Raw genomic sequence first — 25,984 nt, 5'->3', positions numbered from 1 at the left:
GATTTCTCAGACAAAACTGCACAGTGTGGCTTCACCCTTGTGTGAACAGACCTTTAACTAGAGGACCCTATTTAGGATCTCTACCTTTAACGAGTGGCAGCGCGTGCCGCTGTAAGAAAACAGGGGAAGGACAGTTTAGGGTTTTCGCGTCCTTCAAAATAATGTAAACAATTTAAATATGTTGACCGGGTAATAATAACCCGAAACAGACTATTCCTTACTGGAGCGTGTACTTGGTTTTTGACAGCGCATGAAAAGAGGCGCGTGTTGATGTTTACGCTGTGGACAGTTGAGAGTGAACGTTTGGCGCGGAAGTGTGATTGAATTTTGCTGGAACCGGTTGGCGGAATCCGGAGCAGGACACGACGGAAGCGGACATGAGGTCAGTGGGTGGTTGGGAGGTTAATGATCAAGAAGTCCCGGTTGCGACTCTACAGACAGTTCGGGAAGGAGGAAAAACAGTCCGAAATATGATTGTGTACAATTTTATTTAAGCACTATTTGTTCTATTTATTAATCGCCAAAGTCGACACTTGGTTCTTCTTTTACAAAGTCCAGTAAACATTCGCCAGTTTCTGCAAGAATAAAACATTAGAAACGGAAACATAGATAAATTGCTTCAAACCAACCTTCCTCCTTAACTGCTACCAAATCCGGCTCACCACTAGATACATCTCCTTCCTGTGTCGTGTCCATATCCGAACATGCCCCAGTTTCAACGGAGTCAATTTCATACATCAACTCGCGCCACACCTGGAACAAACTGGCATATTCAACCGGTCCCCGCCACTCCTCGTCATGTCGCCTTGCTTTGAACTCGCCCAGCTCTTGATCGGTTAGTCGTGACTCGAGCATCCTACGAAACAGAACCAACTTCGACCGATTTTCGTCCGGTTGAGGCTGTGTGCCTTCCGCCATGTGACCTTCCGGGTTCCAGGGATAGATTTTACTGCGGAGGAAGCCATCACGAATGATGCTTTCGGCGATGTCGGTGAGTCGGTCCAGCACCGGTGTCAGCAGCGGGTCCATGGTTGTGAATCGGCCTGTCCCAAAGCTTTGCATCTCTTCGCGCCAAAACTGTTCTATGGATTCAATAAGTTCGACGCTCAGAGGTCGCTGCACGTGGACGAACCGCGGAAGAAGTGACACGGGGACAATTTGGTGCTGGTGGCAAAATTGGCTGCTGAAATAGCCCATTTGGTGGCGATGGCCCTCGAGGAAGAGTATCACAGGCCGAGGAACGTTTTCTTCGATCAGCCATGGTTGGAAAACTCTCGAAAGCCACTGGTACAGGACGTTTCCCGAGGTCAGTTCGGTGTCCTGATGAGCAACGGCGTATTTCAACTCGGATTGCTTTTTCTGCGTTGGCAGTTTGAATGTATGTGGGTACAGAATCAATGGAGGAAGTAGATTCCCGTTGGCGTTGGACCCGAAGAGGCACGTGAAGGTGGCATCGTTTTTGCCTCTCTTCAGTTCCACATCGTCCATGGTGAACACCTGTCGGCGGTTTTGAACAACAGTCTGCAAGCCCATCTTTATCAGATATTTCGAAACGCATCCAAACCAAACAGAAACACTTTCTGGCACTGCAGTGGAACCGAAATGAGACCAGATTTCCGACATGCGTTTCGCCAAATCGGGGTGCCTTTTCAAAAAGTGTTTCGACCAACCATTGCTAGGCATTCCTGCCGGAAATGGACTTCCCTTAGGGAATTGTGCTATGTTCGCCTTGACGTACTCCGTAGCAAAGATCCTGGGTAGTCTATATGTAATAGTGAAACCAGCATCGGCCAGGGCGTGCAGCGAAGCCACCATGGACAACTCTTGAGTCTTGCTGAAATAACATTTCGGGCCGGTTTTTACCTCAAAATTAGCATTTTTTTTCTTAACCCGGTCAGACAGTGTGTTTTTTGGAATTCCGTACATTTTGCAGGCACGATACGTACTTATGCCATTCTGCACCGCTTCGTAGGCCAACTGGAGCTGATCCTGGGTGTATTCCATTCGTTTCCGCAGTAATTTGGGTTTGGTGTTACGGCTTTGCTCGCTGAAACAAAGTGTTATAAATATTTACATATTTAAAAACAACTTCTCCATACCGGCCGTTGCTGGTAGATTCTTCTGGCTCATCAACGGAGATCTCCGTGGAATCGTCGTTGATAACGGCTAACTGCCGGAAGTAATCGGAACCCGCAAACATTACAACAATTTAAATTTGAAATTTTTGGTTGTAAAAATAAGGGAGGCCAGGAGTGAAAACAAACAATACACGATCTGGATAAGTAGTAAGAACCACGTAAAACCGAAAATTTACGATATACACTCTTAAAATATATACACCCAACCCCCGGTGGTTGGTCACTTTTTCGTTTGACACTTTTTTAGTTTGTACCCAATTCTAACCCGTTGGTTGGTCAAAGTAAAACTAAAAAGTGATGAACTGTCACTTTTTACACGACGCTCACGCACACTATCAAAACAAACGTTTGGTAGTGTGTGTTAACTCCGTATTAAAGGGGTGTCAAACTAAAAAGTGACCCCGTTCGTTTGACATCAGTTGGTGTCAAACCATCGGGGTTTTAGTGTACACATTTCTGCATATTTGTATGAACTAAATTTACCCCTAATGACGGTAGCTCTATCCAGATTTTTAAGAGAAAACAACGTTAGAAAAAAGTGCCATTTGCCTGCTTTGTTTGTTTACCTGGATTTGTTTGTACAAACGTCCAGCCTGCATACATTTTGCCTTGTTCTCGAGTTTGCCGCAAACAAGTTTGCGAGTTTAGATACCTGTCAAACACGAAAAAGTACGAGTTTGTTTGTTTGTTTGCGGTAGTTTAATGGCTCCTTGATTTTGACAATTCGGGCGTGCACAATTCGCAACGTTATCTTCGCTTAATCATCTGGATAGAGTTATCTAAGCCCGCTCTAACGCACACTAGCACGTGATTCGTTTTGCTGGCCGGTACAAAATTCAACCTCAATCATTATCGTGCTCGCACACGCGCAATATGTACATGCGCAAAAAATGCCATAAAGAAATCCTTGATTTTTTAAGTTCCTTAAATTTTGAAATTCATGAGTTTTCTTGTTTTTGTATTTTGAAATCTTTAAATTTTTAATTTTTGAACAATAAATAGCTGACATTCAAGAATCTCCGAAAAACGAACTAAACATTAGATTTGTGGGGTTGTAGAGCGAATCGTTTCGTATGCGTAAAATAGCAGTGAAACGACTTGAAACCAGATTTTATAGGGGAAATATACCCTTTCTAATCAAACACCTATCTTCGTCATATGAAGAGTTTGATGCTCGATTAAAGCTCGATTAAATACTATTTAGGCTATAAACTTACCAGCAACAGCACCGCCTCGAGTAATCACGCAAATTTATGTCATTTACTGGCCAAAAAGATCAAATTTAATGCACTTTTGATCATAATTTCTATTTTGCCAGACCATTTCTCATCATTTTGGTGGAACAAACATCCACACGCAACATCAGAGGTTAACTGCTTAACGAAAGTCGCCATCAATATCTTTTCACTTGCGCTAACGATTTCAAAGCGCTTAAGATATAAAATTGCTTCCAACTACCGGCAACATGTTCTGTTGATCATTACTTAGTTACTCACTTGAAAAATAATACCGAAAAATGTATATAATTAGCAAGCACCATCAAAAAAACAAACGAGCTAAGTCTTCTGACGTTTGAATTTTGAATACTCATTCCAATCGAAGGCTGAAGAAAACCGAGCGAGAAGCGAAGGCAAATAAAGAACAAAGGGTGGCCACCAACACCACCACATGTTGGTGCAGTGCCTGTTGGAGTGAGCAAGTGCTGCCAGGAAACTTCCGCTTAAAATTTCATCAATTTTGGCAGCACTAAGCAGACCCAAAAGAGCGCTGGAAGAAAAAAAGAACTAAGCTGAAAATAGTAAAATGGGCGTGGCCCAATGCACTCGACTGATTAGAATGCATTTTTGAAATATTTTTTTTAATGCTTGTAAAATGAATAGCATAACTTTTAATAAAAGTGAAAATAAACAGAAATGTTCACAAAAAGTTGCTCTACTCGTTGGTGTACTTGGTTTTAGTAAATTTCTAGGAACACGCCAGATCATCCAGCACCATTCAAACACGACCGCTTATTAGGCTTAAAATGGGCATATTTCCCCTACATGTTTATTTAGGATCAGATGTTTGACTACAGAATTCCGGACTAATTTATTAATCGCCACAGTCGACACTTGGTTCTTCTTTCACAAAGTCCAGTAAACATTCGCCAGTTTCTGCAAGAATAAAACATTAGATGAGGAAAAATATACATAAATTGCTTCAAACCAACCTTCCTCCTTAACTGCTACCAAATCCGGCTCAACACTACATCCATCTCCTTCCTGTGTCGTGTCCATATCCGAACATGCCCCAGTTTCAACGGAGTCGATTTCATCCATCAACTCGCGCCACACCTGGAACAAACTGGCATATTCAACCGGTCCCCGCCACTCCTCGTCATGTCGCCTTGCTTTGAACTCGCCCAGCTCATGAGCCGTTAGTCGTGACTCGAGCATCCTTCGAAACAGAACCAACTTTGACCGATTTTCGTCCGGTTGAGGCTGTGTGACGTCCACCGTGTTACAACCTTCCGGGTCCCAGGGATAGATTTTACTGCGAAGGAAGCCATCACGAATGATGCTTTCGGCGGTGTCGGTGAGTCGGTCCAGAACCGGTGTCAGCAGCGGGTCCATGGTTGTGAAGCTGCCTGTGCTAGAGTTTTGCATCTCTTCGTGCCACAGTTTTTCTATCGACACAAACAGGATTTCGTTCAGAGGTCGCAGCAAGTGGATAACACGCGGAAGAAGTGATATGGGGACGATTTGATGCTGGTGGCAAAATTGGCTGCTCAAATAGCCCATTTGGTGGCGATGGCCGTCGAGGAAGAGAATCACCGGCCGAGGAACGTTTTCTTCGATCAGCCATGGTTGAAATACCCTCGTAAGCCACTGGTACAGGGCATTTCCCACAGTCAATTTGGTATCCTGATGAGCAACTGCGTATTTCAACTCCGATTGCTTATTCTGAGTCGGCAGTGTGAATGTATGTGGGTAAAGAATCAAAGGAGGAAGTAGATTTCCGTTGGCGTTGGCCCCGAAGAGGCAAGTGAAGGTGATCTCGTTTTTGCGGGTTTTGCCTCTCTTCAGTTCAACGTCGTCCATCGTGAACACCTGTCGGCGGTTTTGAACAACAGTCTGCAAGCCCATCTTTGTCAGATATTGCGAAACGCATCCAAACCATTCGGGCAAACGTTTGGACGCAACAAAAGCAGACCTGGTAGTGGTTCGTTCCGCTAAATCGGGATGTCTTTTTAAAAAATACATAGCCCATGTAAAGCTTGGTTTCGTATTCCGAAACGGGATACCTTCGGGAAACTGTTCTTCGTTCGCCTTGACGTACTCCGTACCGAAGATCTGGATCAGTTTGTAGTTAACGGTGAAACCGGCATCGGCCAGGGCGTGCAGCGAAGCCACCATGGACAACTCCTGAGTCTGGCTGAGATAACATTTCGGGCCGGTTTTACATCCGGTTTGGATACATTATTCTTCACGCGGTACTGCAGAGTGGGCCTTGGAACTCCGTACATTTTGCCGGCATGATACATACTCATGCCATTCTGTACCGCTTCGTAGGCCAGCTGGAGTTGCACTGTGGTGTACGTTTCACCTTGCCAGGCCTTCCGGGGCTTTCTTGATTTGTGCTTATCCGCCTTACTAAAAAAAAAGTCGGTTGAAAAAATTGAATAAATTCGTTAAAGCTTAGTCATACCCTCCATTGCTCGTACTTTCCGCTGATTCCTCCTTGACGCAGATCTCCGCTGAATCATCGTTTGCTGCGGCTAATTGCCGAAAGTAATCGGAACCCGCAAACATTAAAAGTTAATTTAGATGATGAACCGTCCAGTATAAAATTTTAGTTTTTCAACAAATCAAAACATTACACGATCCGGACAAGTCAGGCAGAATCACTTAAAATTGATCATTTGAAAAAGTATACTAACACGCTCAAAATATTCCAAATATTTTCAGCACACTGTAACTGAAAATCGCACTTTGCTGAGTTTGTTTTCGCACTTTTTCATACGATTTTATCAGTTCGACTGCGATTACACAAAAAAGTGCTCAGCAAAGTGCGATTTTCACACGATTTTCAGTTACAGTGGGTAATGATTGAAAAATAACAACATATTTTTAGCAGAAAGTACTTACTTACAGTTCTTCGTGTAATAGAGAAAGAAAACTAAAAACAAAACAATCAAAGGTTCAGAACATGTAAAATAATTATTATACGCATTGTACAAATTTTCAAACGTTTAAAACTTTGTAAAAACTTCAAAATTTTGTTCAGTTCAAATGGTGACGACGGTAAGTAACATAACCAGAGTTTTTTTTGCACAATATTTCATATTACAGAAAATTTATTAAATCAACTTAAAACATGATTTTCAATTACTCCTGAAAGTTTCATGAAGATATTTCTTAATTAAAGGAAGTTACTTTGCGAGCGTTTTTCTCTAAACACCGAGTTGATTTACAGGTGCCACGATATCTCGAGATGGGAAAGACCAAATTGGCTGAAATTTTGGGTGAAGACTCGCAAGACATAGGTATCCCGTGTGCATGACGAAGCCCGATTTTGAAATTTCGCATTTTTCAAAAATACAAAAATCAAAAACTTTCGATTTTTTATATGAAAAACACAACAATATTTTTATCTTTTTTAAAAAAATAAACTCTTTGAAAATCGGCTTTCGTCATGCACACAGGACCGGTTTAACGAGTCTTAACCAAAATTTTGAGTCGATTTGGTCAAGGCAGTGTTGAGATATCGTGGCACCCGTTTTTTTGAAAATGCAAACTTCATATAGCTGTATCTCAGCAATGATACAACCAAATCGACGGTAACATTTCAAAAGGCATCATGTACATTTTGACACTTTCTGGGTTATTGCATATTCTAAAAGTACTCCTAATAAGCTACCTCTCCACCTAAAATGAGCAAAAGGTACTTCAGTTAAGTCTGTTTAATAATGATTTAAAATAAAGTAACATAAACAAAATCTCTGCCATCAGCAGTCCCTGTTTATATAGCCCTGTCAACCTGTCAAACAAAAGACTACATAAACCTGGTGACGCAAAAAAAGCATCATGAACAAAGCGCCATGTACATTCGGCGAAGAAAAACGAATCATAACAAATCGCCCCCCTCAATGACAGCAGGGTGATATAGACGTTGGTGTTTTCAAAAGAAGTTATGTTTGTTTTTCTTAAATAAAACGACGGAAATAATAGGTCTATTCCCGTACTGCAGAATTCTGCAATTCTGCACAAAAACGGCAGCAGAGCGTTCCCGTACTTTTCTGCAAAAAAGTAACTTTTCTCTCAGGCAGAACTTCTGCAGTGAGAGAGGTAGAAGTTGCAGCGAAACCGTTCCCGTACTTTTCTGCAAGCTCTCTCTTCTCTTTCTTGTTGAAAAGTTACTGCAATTTGGTGTGATGGATGTTGAGTACACGCTTACATAAAATTTGCAAGTTGGGTGAAATCAAGCATTTTATTGTTAGTTGTAATAGTAAATGATTTTGGGGTAGTTTTTTTTATGTCTGGCTTTATTGAAAACGATTTTTTTTTATGTTTACGATTTCAGGCTTAGTTCATTCATGTAAATGATAAAGCGATTTTTTTTTTAAAAATGGCTAGTACTTCAACAAAAAAAAAATACACTATAAAAACAAATTGTTTTTAAAATCTTTTAAAATACGCATTTCTTAGTCTTATTATTTTTAACTGTTGCTTTTGAATTTTTGGTGTTCTGAACTCATAAATATTCAAACTTTTGTTTTTTTTTTATTTCAATTTTTTTTCAACCTTCATTTTTTAATTTTGAATTTTCAAAATTAAGATTCTTTTGAAATTTTAAACATTTTGAAATATTTAGTTTCCAATTATTTGAATTTTTAAGTTTTGAATTTGTGATTTATTACTCTTTTTATATTTTTCTGATATAATTATTTGCATTTTTAATTTTCTCAAATATCTGATTTATGTTTTTTGAAAGTTTCTCAATTTGAAAATATTAGTTTTTTTATTTTTAATTATGGATTTCTTAATTTCCAGATTTCTTAATTTAAGTTTTTAATTTTTTTTAAGTTTTTGATTCATTTTTCAAATTTGTAAATTTTGCTGCGTCACAGTTGATCTTTCATGTGACATCTAGTCATAATTTATTTATGTTATCTTTTATTTATTTATTTATTTATGTAATCTTTCAAACATTCTGCATTTAAAACATGTGTTTTTGGTCCTCTCTATATAAATCCTATGTTTGTCTTTTTTAATCATATTTATTAAACGTACCTGCCACTCAAATTTGTAAAATTGTTTACCTAATGTACAAAATTTGAGTTGTTTCTAATATTAATTTCTACCTAAGCATAATTAATTTCTAGTTACTTAATAAATAATACATCCTTGATTTTTCAAATAAAACGTTGTACTGCATAAAACATTATGTGCCCGTTATAGAGGTAAACTTCTTTCAATTACTTTTTTGTGAACCATTTTTTTAATATGTTGAAATAATTAAAAAAAACTTTAATACCCAATTTGAGTAAATCCACTCAACTGTGTACAACATTGCAGAAAAAGTACTGGAACGCGCTACACAGGCAAAAGTTTTGCAGTTTCTCTCCTTGCAGAACTTCTGCAAAAGAGAGAGATGAAGAGAGCGAACTGAAACGTACGGGAACGTGCTGCAAAAAAGTGACTTATGCTGGCTGCAGAATTCTGCAGAAGCTGCAGAAATTCTGCAATTCTGCAAGTACGGGAATAGACCTAATGTTTTATTGAATTTGGATGATCAAGTATCAACGAAAGCAACGTTTTTCGTCGTTTGTTATTATTAGAACATCTTATTTTGCTTTTATATTAAAATGGGAATTGAAAATGGATGCTCAACATTCAAATGTGTTTTTCTCAAAACGCATGGTTAGTACATGATGCTTTTTGAAATGTTGGCGTCGAAATGTCTTCAAATTTATTTTGTTAATAGTTGAAAATGTACATTTTAATGTCCTGAAAACAGATTTTAAAAAAGGTTTGAGTTTGTGCTCAAACCATCCTCTGACATTTTTGCCGATTTACATGTATGTAACCCCTTAACAATATAACAAGCCAGAATGTAAAATGTTTGATAAGTTGATGATTATTCGAGTAGTTACCATGAGTCAGGGAGAATATTACCTATAATCCTATAAAGAATAGCTTGAACATGCTTGGCCAACAAATGACTCCCTGGAGTCTATCCCTGTGGTTTTAACGAGACATGCAACGGAAAAAAACGAGTTGAATTGTGATGTACAAACAACAGGTCTATTCCCGTACTTGCAGAATTGCAGAATTTCTGCAGCTTCTGCAGAATTCTGCAGCCAGCATAAGTCACTTTTTTGCAGTACGTTCCCGTACTTTTCAGCTTGCTCTCTTCATCTCTCTCTTTTGCAGAAGTTCTGCAAGGAGAGAAGCGGCAAAAATTTTGCCTGGGTAGCGCGTTCCAGTACTTTTTTCTGCAACATTGTACACAGTTGAGTGGATTTACTCAAATTGGGTATTATTTTTTTTATTATTTCAAAATATTAAAAAAAAAGGTTGACAAAAAAAGTAATTGAAAGAAGTATACCTCTAGGACTGGGACATTATTGTTTTATGCAGCACAACATTTTATTAAAAAAATCAAGGATGTATTAATTATTAAGTAACTAGAAATTATTTATGCTAAGGCAGAAATTAATATTAGAAACAACTCAAATTTTGTACATTAGGTAAACAATTTTACAAATGAGAGTGGCAGGTACGTTTAATAAATATGATAAAAAAAGACAAACAAAGGTTTTATATAGAACCATAAATACATGTTTAATAGCAGAATGTTTAAAAGATTATTCAGGATAACATAAATAAATTATGACTGGATGTCACATGAAAGAACAACGGTGACGAAGTAAAATTGACAAATAAAAATGATCACAAAATCAAAAATGAATTTAGCAATCTGGAAATTAACAAATCCATACTTAAAAATATGAAAGCTTTAAAAAACATTAAATCAGATATTTGAGAAATAAAAAAAAAAACTTAAAGAAATTATAATTTCAAATACAAGTAAAATTAAAAAAATCTGTAAACCAAAAATTTTAAAGCTAAAAATAAATAAAATAGGAACAGTCAAAATTTTCATACTCTAAATCCTCTAAATTTGAATTTCTGACCTAAAATATGCCTTAAAAAATGTGTGTTTATTATGATTCAAGATGGCGTATAAATTAAACGTACGTAATTTTAAGAATTTAAGAATTTAAGAATTTAAGAATTTAAGAATTTAAGAATTTAAGAATTTAAGAATTTAAGAATTTAAGAATTTAAGAATTTAAGAATTTAAGAATTTAAGAATTTAAAAATTTAAAAATTTAAGAATTTAAGAATTTTCATTTCGACAAATAACATTTTTTTGGTTCATATAAGAATACAAACTGGTAGCACCGTTAAAGGTTTAATTTATAATTTGCCAATTAAATTTACCTGTTATTTAACACACATATTTAGTATATTCCGAGGTATATTCAAAAACAATTGAAGATCAAAAATTATTCATAAACAAATATTTATTTGAAATTATTAAACTCAAAAGAAATGTGTCTTTTAAAAGTTTTTAAAAACAATTTGTTTTTATAGTACAATTTTTTGTTGGGGTACTAGCCGTGCTGTAATACTATGGCTTAAGTTATCAATTTTTTATCAGGTAAAAATATAAACACTAAAAAAATCGCTATATCATTTGCATAAATGAACTAAGCCTGAAATCGTTTATATGAAAAATCGTTCTCAATAAAACCAGACATAAAAAAATAACTCAAATACATTTTTATTACAACTTATAATAAAATGCTTAATTTCACCCAACTTGCTGATTTTATGTAAGCGTGTAGTCAACATCCATCACACCAAATTGCAGTAACTTTTCAACAAGAAAGAGAAGAGAGAGCTTGCAGAGAAGTACGGGAACGGTTTTGCTGCAACTTCTACCTCTCTCACTGCAGAATTTCTGCCTGAGAGAAAAGTTACTTTTGTTGCAGAAAAGTACGGGAACGCTCTACTGCCGTTTTTGTGCAGAATTGCAGAATTCTGCAGTACGGGAATAGACCTAACATCTCATACTTTCAGCACAACGACCCCCTCATCATGCAGCAGGAGACCGCCGGCGCAACCGACCCCAGTCCCGATGACCCGCAAAGCACCAACCCATCCCCCGCCCAAATCCTCCAGTCGGACCTCATCGATCACATCGCGCGCGACCCAAAGGTGTTCTTCAAAAGCCAGCAAATCAACGACCCCGAACTGACGACCGACGAGCGGGTCGCGATCGTGCGCGACGTCCTGGCCAAGAGTCACACGACGTTTCTGGCCCGCTTCGGACTGTTCCTGCGGGAGGAGCATCTGCGCTTTTTCGAGCAGGACGGTCAAACCAGCGGGTACAGTCCGGACGAGTCGTACGAGGTGGGCTACTATTTGGAGCGGATTCGCCGTTCGCACAACGGCGGTCGCCACCGGGAGGTTCGCAATCGACGGTACGCCGCGCTCAAGCAGCTGGTCCAGGAGGGAAAGTACTTTAGCGAGACGGAGATGATGCAGCGGGAGCCGTTGCTGTACGACCAGCTGGTTGGGCAGTATCTTACGGAGCGGGAGAAGAAGACGCGGGACGCGGTCGGCCAGAAGAACGACAGCTTGGTGTCGATTCTGTTTAGTGGAATTGATCGGGACAATGTGGACGCGCTGAGGCAGCAGCAGGAGCAGGAAGAGAAGAGTCAGGATGAGGCGGCTGGGGGTGATGAGGATGATGGGTTCCGGCAGAATAAACCGCCGGGGTCGTCGGCCTTTTCGCGGGCTCAGTGGGGGAACTTTGACGATGAAGAAGTTGAAAGGCAGCGCAGGGTGGAGAATGATCGGGCTACTCGACAAAGGAATAAGAAATTTTCGACTCCGGTGACGGCGTTGACCGCGGGTGAGCGAGATCTGCTGCGGGACGAGTTCGTTGGTACGATGTACTCGAGGTTTATCGCTGGGGAAGATGAGGAGTTTGATTACGGGAAGGTTGATGAAAGCATGGAGCTGGATAACTTGGACATTGTCGAGCAGGACGAGCAGGAACGGTACTTTGACACGGACGATGGGGAGGAGGTTCAAGCTGATGAAGGCAGTAAGATGCAGCAGGACGACGAGGAAAGTGAGGACGATCTGGACGTGTACATGCGGCATCTGGAGAAGCACTTGGATAGCCAGAGGAACTTGGAGCAGATGAACAGTCGCATGAGAGAGGTCAATTGTGAGTACGACAGTGATGATGAATAGTTTGATCGTGAAGTCACGTGGTTGCTTATTACGTCCGAAAGCCTTTAGTGTAATTGTGATTTTAGCAAGGAAATTCTAGAGAATTCTGTTTCGGATATAATAATATTTAAACTTTTTGATAGTAATTGTTAGTGTAATTATAATATTGCTGCCCCTAAGTAGTAAAAATTGTGCACTGACAAATATAAAAAAAAACTTCTCAGTTCATGCTCATCGTAAACCCGTACGCGCTGGCCCCACCGTACTGCGAGGACGAGTCATCAATGTCCAGCGGCTCTATTTTCAGCTTTTTCGCCACTCCCGAATCATCCAACCGCGTCACCGAGGCCGTGGCCGCCTCCATCTGGCTCGTTGGGGTGCTGCTCGGATTGCACATGGCTGCCAGGTGCCGATTCATGTGGGACACAATGTTGGCCAGCACCCAGTGGCCTGTTCGATCCTGCGACACCCGTAACCGTTTCTCCGACTGACACAGGGGACACTGGACGTGCGCGATCAAATTCCCGTCGTCGCCCATCTCGGTCGTCACCTGGATCGCGCTCAGCATGTTGCAAAAGTCGATGTTTGGGGGAGAACCGTCGCACCTTGAATTAATTTATAATTATTTAGTATTTAAAACTCCAAACTTTTCAAACACACAATCCAACTCCCACCGATTAAAATAAAACGTGTGGATTCTCTCAGCGAGCGAGCGGGCTTGCTGCTCGAAGGAACCTCCGCCGTCGTAGTCCTTCCGGCGCCGGTCACGCACCCGCGTCAGCTCGTCCAGCTTCAGGTAGCTGCCGATGCCCTTCTGGCGCAGACACACGCCCACCATCTTGATCTGCTGCGCCTCGCCGCTCAGGATGTGGAAGTTTTGCGGGTTGCGGTAAAACTTGCCAAAGTACTTGCGCATCTGGTCCTCGTCGCTGGCGGAAATACGCATGATTTGGGGGATCTCTGGAAAGTTGGCAACAGACCATTTTTACGATACGATTTTTTTCGTGTAAATTAGTTATGGTTATTATTACAATCAGAACAGCATCTTTTCAGACGAACGAAAATCGCGTTTTAGACGAGATTTGAGGACCATACACTCTTCGGAAAGTTGTAGAACACCTTCCAGAGCATCCGAATATGAATCCGGTTTTCGTACAGCATGAAACGTGGATTTTAAAAATATCAAAATCCAAAAAATGTTTTTCCCATACAAATTCCCATAGAAAATTGAATCGCTTTGCGCAAAGTGAGGACAAAACCAATCGTTCCCAAACTTTGGGGAGTTGTTTAGGATCCCAAAAGGAACTGAAAAAGTGCTGTGCTGGAAAATCCATATCTCTCTTTTCTAATCTCATGACGCTCTGACATATAGTAAAAATAAGTATTCAGTTTTTGTAATGTCCCAGACTACGCCTCTACGCATTTTACTACCATTAAAATGGCAGTAGTATCGTTCTATTGCAGAAAAAAACATGAAAAAAACTAATAAGGCAAAAAAAAAATACTCAAAATGAAACAAGAAATACCAAAAACAAGAAAATAAAGTTTTTCGTAGAACAAATGTTGCTCAAAATGACCTCTTAAAAAAGGAAAAATAAAAAAAAGCGAAAAAAAATCCAGTAGAGGGTTAAAGCCGTTGCAAATATTTTTCAAAGTTTATGTAGCCCTAATCAACTTTTAAAATTTGACTAAAATGACTAAAACGATTTTTTTTCTTGGTTAGATTACACTGACCTAGACAAAATCCCAAAAATGACTGCGCAGTTCAAGCTTCCCCTCGAGTTGAGTCTGCGCAGAAATGTTGTTGGTCGGTGTAATTTGTAGCTCACATGAACTTACGGTCTGGGCAAATTCGAGAGATGGTTGAACTTTTTTTTTTTGAAGATAATTGTATTTCAATATGTTTGTAATGATTTTTGAAGAATTTAAAAGAAGTGACATAAACTATGGAAAGTTACGTTAAAAACACAAATCTCTACAATTTCAATAAATTTTGATTTGCCTGTATCATTAAGGTTCGCGAGGTGGATGGTTTGCAAAATAAGTTTGAGACCCAACCCATCGAAAAATGGCTCGTTATGACTTTTGAATTATTTTTGCTAGGGGAAATGAAACCTTTCTAATCAAAAACCTGTCTTCGTCATACGAAGAGTTTGATGCTCGAATATCTCCAAAAATACTATTTAGGCTAGAAACTTACACGCAACAGCACCGCCTCAAGTAAGCACGCAAATTTATGCCACTTACTGGCCAAAAAGATCATATTTAATGCACTTTTGATCATAATTCCTATTTTGCGAGACCATTTCTCACCGTTTTGGTGGTACACACATCCACATGCAAGATGAGAGGTTAACTGCTTAACGAAAGTCGCCTTTTCACTTGCGCTAACGATTTCAAAGCGCTTAAGACATAAAATTGCTTCCAACTACCGGCAACATGCTCTTTTGCACATTAGTTAGTCACTCACTTGAAAAATAATCACAAACAAGTAAATAATTAGCAAGCGTCACCAAAAAAACAAACGCGGAAAGTCTTTTGACGTTTTAATTTTGACGACCCATTCCAATCGAATGCTGAAGAAAACCGAGCGAGAAGCGAAGGCAAATAAAGAACAAAAGGTGGCCACCAACACCACCAGCAGCGCCTGTTGGAGTGAGCCAGTGCTGTCAGGTAACTTTCTCTATAAATGCTACTTCTCGTGAGTGTTCGCTTGAAATTTCATCAATTTTGACAGCACTAAGCAGACCCAAAAGAGCGCTGGAACAAGAAAAAAAAGAGCTAAGCTTAGAATAGGGAAATGGGTGTGGCCCAATGCTTTCTTGATTGATTAGAATAGGCAATCAAACGTCAAAATTATCCCCCACTAGAGGGCGCTGAAACTTGGGGTGATGTTTTGATTATAACCTACAGCGAGTAAATTGGTTTGAAATTTGAAATTGTTTTACTTCATCATAAAACAGACATTAGTAGCAAATTATACCATTTTCAGGTAAGAAATAAGTAGCTTAATTGATATAAACGAAAATATTTCTGTGATGGCCGATTTAACTTGATAATTATCTGATTCAAAATAAGAAAATGTTTTAATCAACTAAAACCTAACTAATCAAATGAGAATGTAGATTATTCAAGAGGACACATTTTTTTAAAGTCACTTCTACCATAAAAGCTCTACTTGAAAAATGTTAATTGGAATGATTTTAAAAAATAGCAATCTAACCTCATTCTCGCGTTTTCAATTCGGATCTCAGAATTTTAAATGATAAAGGCAACTTAGCAAAAAATCAAAAAGTCAATCGATAGAACTTTTTATTTCTTACCTCCTGTTAACTTTATTTTATTCAAAAAGATCAATTTTCTTTTAAAAACCCTTAAAATAGTTTTCACTTCCCTTTGCACTTATCGCGCAAAAACGTAAACGTAACCTTGCACCAAAGTTCTCCTACTCGAATGTAGGTGGCGAATCGAGTTTTTAGGGCTTTTGTTAATTTGATTTGGTTAACCGCGGTGAATTTTCTTGAAATAATTCGAACTGTCAAAAATCCACCAAAGCATCTACCACATTGATCGCACAAAAATCTGTGGTAGAAAAGTATCCACCGGTAGATGCTTTGGTGGATTTTTGACAGTTCGAATTATTTCAAGAAAATCCACCGCGGTTAACCAAATCAAATTAACAAAAGCCCTTTTAGCTTTGGTTTTGGGGGCCTATCCAGCTTTTTAAGCGAAAATGGCGTTCGAATGGTGAACGCCCGAATTGTCAAAATCACGCAGCGGTACCAACATTACGAAAAAAGTGTGCCATGGCATGACAGCCGCATTTTTTTTCTAATGTTGGTGCTCTTGCGCGATTTTGACATTTCGGATGTTTAACATTCGAACGCCATCTTCGCTTAAAAACCTGGATTGGCGTCCAAGAGCCAAACGACATGCGACACCTAAGGGGTTTTGTTAATTTGATTTGGTTAACCGCGGTGGATTTTCTTGAAATAATTCGAACTGTCAAAAATCCACCAAAGCATCTATCACATTGATCGCACAAAAATCAGTGGTAGAAAAGTATCCACCGGTAGATGCTTTGGTGGATTTTTGACAGTTCGAATTATTTCAAGAAAATCCACCGCGGTTAACCAAATCAAATTAACAAAAGCCCTCTAGTGTTGAGTAGTAGAACAGAGCGAAGAATGTCGATTGAAGTTTTTGCCCTTTGAGGTTATGTATGCGTAAGGCTACCAACTCTTGCTGAGCAAAAATCCGTACACTTTGCCAATATGACACCAAGATATAAGACCAATTCCAGCTCAAATCAGGAACTTTTATACCCGATCCTCTCCGATTTCAATGAAACTTTTTAGACATGTTATCCTAGGCCTATAAAAGCCATTTTTGTGTATATGGAGCCAATTGTACTTAAAAATGACATTTGAGAAGGGCGTAAGTTATTTAAATATTTTTGTATTTTGTAATTTAGAAAACTGTCAAGGAATTATTTGGATAAATTTGGAATGTGGAATAACAATATAAAAATGTGTCGTTTTTGCAGTTAACCAATTTCATTTTGCTATCAGAATTGCATGTTTAAAAATATTCCCAAAATAAACCGTGATTTGCTGAATCAAATCATGTTCTTCCATATTTTTTTTTGTTAAACGTTTAAAATTTCACGAAATGTCTAGTTTGTTTTTAGACAAATATCGTTCTCAGTGTTTTTACGAAAACATTTCCAGAGTATGTTTTTGTTTTTGAAAAGCTCCTATAAACATGTAAAACAAGCTGATAACTCTAGATTTGTTAATTCAAATTGTCATAAGACACTAGCTTTATAAAGCCTTTGGATCTTTTATGAGATAAATATGTTTTGTAAAGGAATTAGAAAAGAACAATTATTTATAATCAACTTTGAACTTAAGAAAACCCTGAAATCTTAGAAACCCTAAATAGGGAGACTGGCCAGACTTTGCTAAATCTTTCTGGCAACGTGTGTTTTGTGCTTGCCAACACTGCCAAGTTTTGCTGGGCGTAAAGGCAAATGCTCGTTTGGATACGTCAAACTTGTGTCTGTTTGGGTACGTCAAATTCACATAGACCAGTCTCGCAATTTAGGGTCCCTAGGAAAACTATACAAGTTATCCCTTTAAAATCAAACTGACAGTTAAATCAAAATGTCCTACTAGCAAAAGCTTTAGTCGAATTTAAAAAAAAATATTTCAATTAAAACAAAGCTGTAAAATATAATGTAATAAATAAACACAGCTGTAAAAATTCCGTACAAATCCGTATTAGGCAAAAGAATTCCGTACAAAAATTCTGGCCTGTTAAAAATCCGCGAAGAGGGTCGAAAATCCGTACGGTAAGGAAAAAATCCGTACAGTTGGTAGCCTTATGTATGCGAATTCTGTTTTGTTAAATTCCAGCGTTCAAAACAACTTTTGAGCAAAAATTCGAGCTGATACTTTGTTAACTTTTGATGCTCTATCATTTTAAACAATATTATTTTTCAAATTTTTTTTTTCAAAATCTTTTTTATTGCGTTAAATAATGGAGGGCACGAAGTTTACACTCGTACTACTTGAATTTTTTCTCAAAAGTTGTTCTAAGAGCTGTAAATTCAATTTTAAGTTTGCATTCCTATGTAACCGAACAGCGTAAATTTGAATCGTCATTCTTCGAGGCTTTGCGCCATCTGTCGGAATTATTGAGCTTTTAATCGCGAATACATTTTGGAAATATTTTTTTAAATGCTTGTAAAAGGAATAGAATAACTTTTGCTTAATATGGAAATAAAAATAAAAGTTGCAATACTCGTTGGTGTACTTAGTTTTAGTAAATTTCAAGGAACACTCCAGATTATCCAGCATCATTCAAACATGACCGCTTTTTAGGTTTAAATTGGGTATATTTCCCCTATCTTTGACAACTCGTCAGCTGTGTGGTATCTTGTGACATAGATCATTTTGGTCGAAAATGAGTTAATGATGACGTTTTGCTATACTTAACAAACACTACAAGATGCTTTAACCCGATTTTGGAAACTCGCTTCCGTTTCCCAAATATCGCAATTCACACTTGTGACATAGACCAATTTATCATCAAAATGATTGTGCACACTTGTGACACGTCATACATGTTGTTGGAAAATGTGGAAAATTTTTCTTGTTTTTCACAAATTTATGTACACACATACTTTCTAAAGGCAAAGCAAACTTTTGTTTATAAAAAATATACTGATTAAGTCGATTAAACCATTGATTTGAGCATATTTTAGTTTGTATGGGAAATCTGTGCACACTTGTGACACGTAGTACAATTTTACTTTCGAAACACACTTGTGACACGTGCTTTTCACATTTTTGTTTAAATTATTTACTGTATCTTTTAACTGGTGTAACCAAATTAGCTGAAACTTGGAGCGTTTGTTAAGCGATAGTATACGAACCGATTGCTTCAAAAAGTTTGGCTCTATCATTCATAGTTTTGAAATTATTTACCAACAAACTTTAAAAATCGATTTTCTCGACAAGTACTAAATGGTCGTTGTCACAAGATAGCACACAACTGACGAACTTTCTACTCTACTGAACGTTTTAGAACGCCTTTCAGAAAAAGTTTGGTTAACAGATACTCAAAAAGTGTTCAAGTGGTTTATAGATGGTCCTTAATCGAAACTTCGGATAATCGATTCTGAACTTTATATAAAACCTTCAAATCTAATAAAATTTCAAAAGAAAAAGAATTGTTTTTTGTGAGTACCTGAACATAAAAATATTGCTGAAAATCTCTGAAATAGATGTTGCATTCTATTAAATATTAGCAAATTTGCATTGTTCAATTTATTTCGCAATCTGCATAATTTGATGTTTGAAATGTCTGATTAATGACATTTAAATTGATACCAATCTGTGAAGGTACCAACATCAAAGCAAAACAAAACACGAAAGCTTTCGCAAGATAGTACACCACCTACCCCACACACCACAACTCACCTTTGGCTTCCCGTTCGATGATCTTCAGCTTCTCATCGTTGATTGCCTCCAACGCACAATTCGCCGAGTAGCCACAAAAGTCCAAAATGTTGATAATGTGCTCCGGAATCAGGCCAACATCGCGCTGAATCAGCATCCAGAATCGCTCCTATAAAAAAAGTCACAAAATGTTTGCTTTAGTTTGCAAAATAAACTTTGATCTTTCCAAAGCTTCGCGCCCTTTTTCCACACTTACCTTTACCAGCTCCAAAACGGAGGAGCGATTTTCCACCGTTTGGTTCGCAATTTTGACGCACTTTTAGGATGGATAACTTGAAAAATATGATTGTTTTCCTCCACGGATTAATTTTATTAAAGGTGATAAATTTATCAATGTTCAATGACGTTTGGGGGGGGGCCGTCGCCGCCGGTCACGCACACCAACGTGCCCTCCCCCCTGTTCCAAAATACCTTTGGGGTCATCCATAAATTACAATGCTTTAAAATGTACAATTTTTACCATGTAAAATTATTCAATCTTGAAAGCGCATGATTTTTACACATCGGTTTTTACTCCCCGCTATCTCATTGAAAATCATAATTTATGGATGACCCCTGGCGTGCTTACCTTTACCGCGGCGGCGCATACACAAGTGCAAGCGCAGGCATTTCCGTACACATTTGTAAACATTGGGCCGTCATTCGACAACATTTTGGAAACGCTTGAGAAAATGTTTTCGGTGGGGAGGCCCTCCTCAGCAGGCGTTTGCGCGTTGGGAGAGAAAGCTTTCGGTGTCCCGTATAAAGAGAGAGTGGATCGAGAGCGACGCCGCGAGCTTTTATGTTTTATGGGCGCCATCAACGAAGAATGCTTTGATTTGGATGACCACGTGACCTCTTGGAATGGAAATGTGACAGGAAACGTAATGTTGTAGACTGGGTTTTTTTACTCAATTAGAATAAATCAGGCGAATAATTTATGTTTAGTTTTTATATTTATTCAAATGGTTATAAATCTGACACAAAACTTTTTGATTTCTAAAAAAAAACGTTTTTTGGAACTGCAAAAGTGATAAAAATAGATCGGTTAGCTGATTAAGCTGAAACGGGTATATTTTAATCTTTTAATCCGTGTTTACCTTCTTAATCAAATTAGACCATTAGCATAATGTATGACGTGTTCTCAGCACTTCCTCATCTTAAGCCATGCATCCGGTTGAGTGAGAAAATCTGCCTCGTTTTGACGGATTGACTCACTGAACAGACGCAGCTTTTTAATTGATTTGACGTCGTCGATTGTTCGTCCATTTCCTATTCAACCTCATCATCTCGTAATTTTTTTTTTCAGATCACATCGTCTCAATTATTTAGTTCTCCCGTGAACAATCAGTCCTAATTATTGTATAAATTACATTGCTCTCATTTCAGTGTAAGCTTAATTTGTTGCCACTGAATAGCTACAGGTTGTATTATTAAGTTACCAAGCTTTACAACAAAATCTAAAAGCAGTCATATATTTGATAGCCTCGGTGTCCAAACGCACGTGTGAATAACACTTGCTGAAGGGTGAAAAACGACTAAGGATTTTATTGCAGCATCTCACACAATGCTTTTTTTTGCTAAGTATATGTTTGTATTCACCTTTACCCTTAATTTAATCGTCAGATTTGGCGCTCCCATTTCCTCCAATATGGACTGAACCTCGAACCAGAGCTTTTGATTCTTACCTAGAATTATAAATTTACATCGATCGTGTCCGCTATCGGGCACCAGTCATCGCGTAAGCCTAAGCATTTTAGCGGGAAACTTTGAATATTTTAATAAGTGTACATGCGTGCACGTGGTTTCCCACCATTGTTTACGCTGCTGGTTCGACATGATTTCGCCGGAGGTTTAACGTTTTTTTTTGTTCATGCGTTTGTGTGGAAAGTTTTAACGTTCTATAGCAAGAATAACCTAATAGCTAACAATTGCATTTGAAGAATATCAACAACATTGTTGATTATAACGGTTTGAAATGTATATTGAACATTTATCGAGACTTATAGTAAGTCTTATACTGCCGTTCTATGCATAATTGTCCCATGTTGAAAAAAGGGGCAATTGAGAATTATGCGTAGAACGAGAGTATATGAGATGAAACATTGGCACTGGCATTGTACGGCACTCAATAGCACTTCACCACATTTTGAGATGATTGCCTTCGTAAACCGGCAGAGCGAATCTTTGCTCACTGTGCATCAAAACAAGCTTTAGTTAGATGCTTTTAATAATCGTTGTTCACTATGCAATTTTGATTAGCAAAAAAAAAAAAAATAAATAATAATAATGGTGATTTGAGTATCACAAAAATTTCAAGTGCTAAATGTGCTATTTAGCACTCAAATAGCACTTCATCACTAAAACTAGCGAATAAGTGAAGATAAAGGTTTCGGTCGTTCAGAACCTCATAGTGCATTGAAAAAAACATACTTTAGGGAAAAAATATATTGATATGGTGCCTTTTCCAAGCCAATCAAAAAAAAAAAATCAAACCATCCACATTAACGACCCCCGGGTCTTTTGTGGTCTCTATTGCAAGTTTCTGCTCGAACCTAGGAGTCCGAAGGCTTGAATGGGGAGAGCACCCAAACCTCTTTTACTCCAAGGAACCTTCCACCCCAGTGTTTGAACTGACGTCCTTTGGATTGTGAGTCCAACCGCCGCCAGCGATTCCACCGGAGTAGGCTTGGTTTGGTGTGTTATTTGTACTTATGGCATGGAGACGACTTCTACACCTGGAATGACTTAACGGCCTAACAACCAAGGCCGGGACCGACATTTTACTTCCTCATCCGATGGAAGGCTGCAGCAGATGGGAATCGAACCCAGAATCATCCGCTTACAAAGCGGACAGTGTAACCATTCGGCCACGCACTGCCATGGCCTTAGAAAAACTGTCAAGTGCTATTGAGTGCCGATGCACGTCTGTTGTACAGTATGTATGAAAAACATTTTGTGATTAAACATGCCAACACATTGTGGTTTGGTATGAATACAAAGAGACGAGTTATTCCTTTTAATTCCGCTATATAATTTAATCTCTTGACAGATACATATTTCGACAAACAGTTTGCAATGCAAAAAGGTCATTAAAAGTTTGTACACCTTTCAACATATTTACAAAAATAAAGTTATTTGTTTATAAATCGAAAAGTTATCCTTGACTAATTTAGAAAATAATTTGTATCGAATATAAAGTTTAGCATAAAAGTTTATATAGCTTCGGAAATTCTATATAAAACTTATCTAAACTTTATTTTACAAACTTTGAATTGAGATTACCAAAAAAAGAGTCCACGTGGTTTATGGACGGTCCCTATAACAGCCACGTTTTTTAACTTCATAAAAAAATATTATACAGCTATTCCCCACGAAAACAGCATGGAAAAAAACAAAAGCGCTCGGATCGGGCTCAAAATTTTTCTGGGGGTTCCCTGGCCGAAATAATTAGACCCGTATTTTTTGTTTGGCCATTAGGGTGACCTACGCCGTGTTAAGGTGGTCTGAAAAATGGCAATTTTCTTCGATTTTCGCAAAAACCACTTTTTTCGAAAAATCATATCTCCTCGCCATATAAACCGATTTCAATTGTCTTATACGCAAATGAAAGGTGATAAGTTGGCCTTTCAAAGAAAAATAATAAGAAGTTTCAAAAATCTAGCCTAACCTATGAAAAGGGCGTATGAAACTTAAAAATGCCGTTTTGACGGTGTCTGGATCAAAGAGCCTATGTCTGGAAATATTTTTATCGGATTCCCCGGACATTTTTACGTAACATACCAAAAAATGGGAGGAGTTCATTAACAGGATTCCGAGATATGATTTTTTGAAAATAAAATCCGTGTTTTTCGACGCGCCGCGCGCAAAAACCGGAAAATGACGAAATCGGCCAAAAATCAACTTTTTTCACTAAAACTGCGATAACTTTAAAATTTCAGCGATGACCTATGGATGTTTGGGTACCAACATTTTTGTAATTAAATGACGCAACTTTACAAAAATTTTGATATGTAGACATAAGTGGTTTGCTTATAAACATCACGAGTTATCGCGATTTTACGAAAAAAAGTTTTGAAAAAGTTACTTTTTGCGTTTCTCTTTGTTTCGTCGTCCGTGTCTGTCGCGGGTGACCATGAACGGCCATGATCGATGACGACCAACTTTTTCAAAACTTTTTTTCGTAAAATCGCGATAACTCGTGATGTTTATAAGCAAACCCCTTATGTCTATATATCAAAATTTTTGTAATTGTCTGCTCTACAACTTTGTAGAACATTGTTACACTCTAAAAAATAACCCTGCAAAGTTAGAAAAAACACGAAATTTTAAAATGAAAAATTTTGTTCTAAATGAAAAAATGACCCTTCTGGGACAATGTAGATTCGAAAAGTACATTAAATTTCCCATAAAATGACATGTTCCAAAATTTTTTACAGTCGAGTAACGAAAAATGGGAGAATTTTTAAAACTTTTTTAGTGTTTTTTTCGATGAAAAATACGTTTATTCGGAATTCTGAGTACGCCATCAAATCGGGCGTCTAATTTTACATAAAAGTCCCTTTGACACCAAATTTCTATCTCATCACCGTTTCAGGCTGCAAATTGTTGAAAAACACCTCTTTTTTCGCATGTTCAAAAATGCAAGGGGTCGTACCGCCCCTCCGTCACGAGATATCAAAAAACGGACCTCGGTTTCGTGATCAGGGACAAAAGTTACCCCTTAGGACAAAGTTTCACGCAAATCGAAGAGGGGTCGGGGCAACTTTTCCCGATTTCGTGTGAGTTGGTAGAGAATTACCCATATATAAAAAAAATAATTATAATAAAAATAGTGTTTTTTTGCAAATCAAGTTTTAGTGACAAAAAGTGAAATTAAAAATCACCCAAATTTGTTTTACCGTGCATCATTTTTTTCATGGATATGGACTACCCATACCTACAACTTTGCCGAAGACACCAAATCGATCAAAAAATTCCTTCAAAAGATACAGATTTTTGAATTTTCACATATCATTTTTGTATGGACAGCTGCCAAATTTGTATGGAAAATTATATGGACAAACTATTGATGTAAATTGGCTTCTTTGGGCATACCGAAGGCAGCAAAAAAGTTTCAGCCGGATTAAAAAATACAAAAATTAAAATTAAAGAAAAAAGACCGATTCCGTAGGGAACTGCTCTATTAAAGAATTAAAGAAAGAGCCCAAATATTCTAAATAATTTCATGGTGTCGATCCAAATCCCAAAATAAAATTCCCTGACTTTTCCCTGACCTCTCCAGACCACAATTTTTTTTATTTTCTATTTTTTTACTAGCATATTGTTTGGAGCGTTTTTATGGTTTCATGCATTTTCCTTTTTGAATATTAGAGATTTAAGATATTGAAAACTTCAATGACTTTTTTATTTTAATTTTTAACGATGGAATCTACAAAAAACTTAAAAACTTTTTTTTATTTTGTCAATCATTTTTTTTTCTCATTGAACATCCAAAATGAGCAACCATATAATTGTCCTATGTTTTTTTTATCTGGGCCAAAAAATCTAGAGTTTTTTTGAATGGGTCCTATAAACATATGAAACACAATGGCTTACGGGATCTTTTAAAAAAAAAAACTCTAGAAATAATAAATAATTAAAATTGTTGCAAATTACAAATTGCGATTAGTTAGTTTCACTTCATTTCTTAAAGAAAATTTAAAGTTAAAAGTTTTCCAAAAAAAAATTAATTAAACTTTTCATTTAAAAATGAAAGTCATGCTTAGTTTTAAAATTGTTGCCTTTTGCTTAATTTCCAAACGAAATAGGCCGATGCCATTTTTGATTGTGTTTTTATAAAAAAAAACTAAAGCTTTTGGAGTCAAAAACTAGAAAAAATATATAATTTTGCAGAACCTTAAGAAAGATTTAAAAAAACTGAAAAACTAAGAAAAATATACAATTAAATGTGAATTTTTCAAGTTCATGTTTACGGTTTTAAAAAAGATCTAGGTCTTTTTCAACAATGATTATAATTAAAGTAAAAGGTTTTCTGGTTATTTGAAGAAAACATCTTTTTAAATAATTTTACAAAAAAAAAAAATATTTTTGCTTTAAAATAAAAAAAAATGGTTTCTGCCTTGACCAGAACCTACAGACGATCGTTCACACGATCAATACATTTTATAAAAATAAAAACAAAATACAACCTGCTCAAGCTTTTCAAAAAATAATTATTTATCAAACTTCGATATTTAGGTGTTTTGGAATAGATTCCAAATTTAAGCTCGATCTGACCATGGGAACTCCTCCTTGTAAGCCCATGAATGTTGTTTTGGAAAAATATGTAAAATGTAGTTGTACAATCCCTATGAAATCTCGGATGCTGGAAACAACTTTTCTGAAGAGACCATATTTTATATATTCTTGAACTCTCAAATTCCATTATTCAGAGTTGTTACGGAAAAATCGATAAAAACCCCGCCATCCCAAAACCCAATCCGCGTAAAATCCGCGTCATTTCAAGAAAAATATTTTTTTCAATTTTGTAATCTCAGAACGCAGA

At 37.5% G+C, this 25,984-nt stretch overlaps 3 protein-coding genes across 5 annotated transcripts; 1 reads left to right on the top strand and 2 right to left on the bottom strand.

Moving 5' to 3' along the window:
- The first annotated feature begins 273 nt into the window (after positions 1 to 273).
- On the top strand, positions 274 to 12,466 carry LOC6048410 (coiled-coil domain-containing protein 97). Of its 2 annotated transcripts, none has more exons than XM_038252195.1 (2): positions 274 to 382; positions 11,270 to 12,466. In XM_038252195.1, the coding sequence occupies exon 2, from the start codon at positions 11,288 to 11,290 to the stop codon at positions 12,452 to 12,454; it is 1,167 nt and encodes a 388-aa protein (XP_038108123.1). In that variant the 5' UTR covers positions 274 to 382; positions 11,270 to 11,287; the 3' UTR covers positions 12,455 to 12,466. The 2 variants fall into 2 exon arrangements, with proteins under 2 accessions (XP_038108123.1, XP_038108122.1); XM_038252194.1 differs by lacking the exon at positions 274 to 382 and adding an exon at positions 6,267 to 6,421.
- LOC6048408 lies at positions 470 to 6,033 on the bottom strand. Of its 2 annotated transcripts, XM_038252193.1 has the most exons (4): positions 5,826 to 6,033; positions 5,264 to 5,770; positions 630 to 1,533; positions 470 to 575 (listed from the first exon to the last, which is right to left on the bottom strand). In XM_038252193.1, exons 2-4 carry the CDS (start codon positions 5,531 to 5,533, stop codon positions 514 to 516), a joined length of 1,236 nt encoding a protein of 411 aa, XP_038108121.1. In that variant the 5' UTR covers positions 5,534 to 5,770; positions 5,826 to 6,033; the 3' UTR covers positions 470 to 513. The 2 variants fall into 2 exon arrangements, with proteins under 2 accessions (XP_038108121.1, XP_038108120.1); XM_038252192.1 differs by lacking the exons at positions 470 to 575; positions 630 to 1,533 and adding an exon at positions 4,150 to 4,291 and having other exon boundaries at positions 4,348 to 5,770; positions 5,826 to 6,023.
- A 100-nt stretch (positions 12,467 to 12,566) lies between the features above and the next one.
- On the bottom strand, positions 12,567 to 20,089 carry LOC6048411. Its single transcript, XM_038250879.1, has 5 exons — positions 20,027 to 20,089; positions 19,655 to 19,714; positions 19,420 to 19,567; positions 13,108 to 13,393; positions 12,567 to 13,038 (listed from the first exon to the last, which is right to left on the bottom strand). The coding sequence occupies exons 1-5, from the start codon at positions 20,087 to 20,089 to the stop codon at positions 12,654 to 12,656; spliced, it is 942 nt and encodes a 313-aa protein (XP_038106807.1). The 3' UTR covers positions 12,567 to 12,653.
- Between the last annotated feature and the right edge of the window lie 5,895 nt (positions 20,090 to 25,984).

The sequence above is a fragment of the Culex quinquefasciatus genome, chromosome 2, assembly GCF_015732765.1.
Source record: "Culex quinquefasciatus strain JHB chromosome 2, VPISU_Cqui_1.0_pri_paternal, whole genome shotgun sequence".
Lineage (NCBI taxonomy): Eukaryota > Metazoa > Arthropoda > Insecta > Diptera > Culicidae > Culex > Culex quinquefasciatus.
The sequence above is the reverse complement of the archived record's forward strand: the minus strand, read 5'-3'. Positions and strand labels throughout refer to the sequence as shown.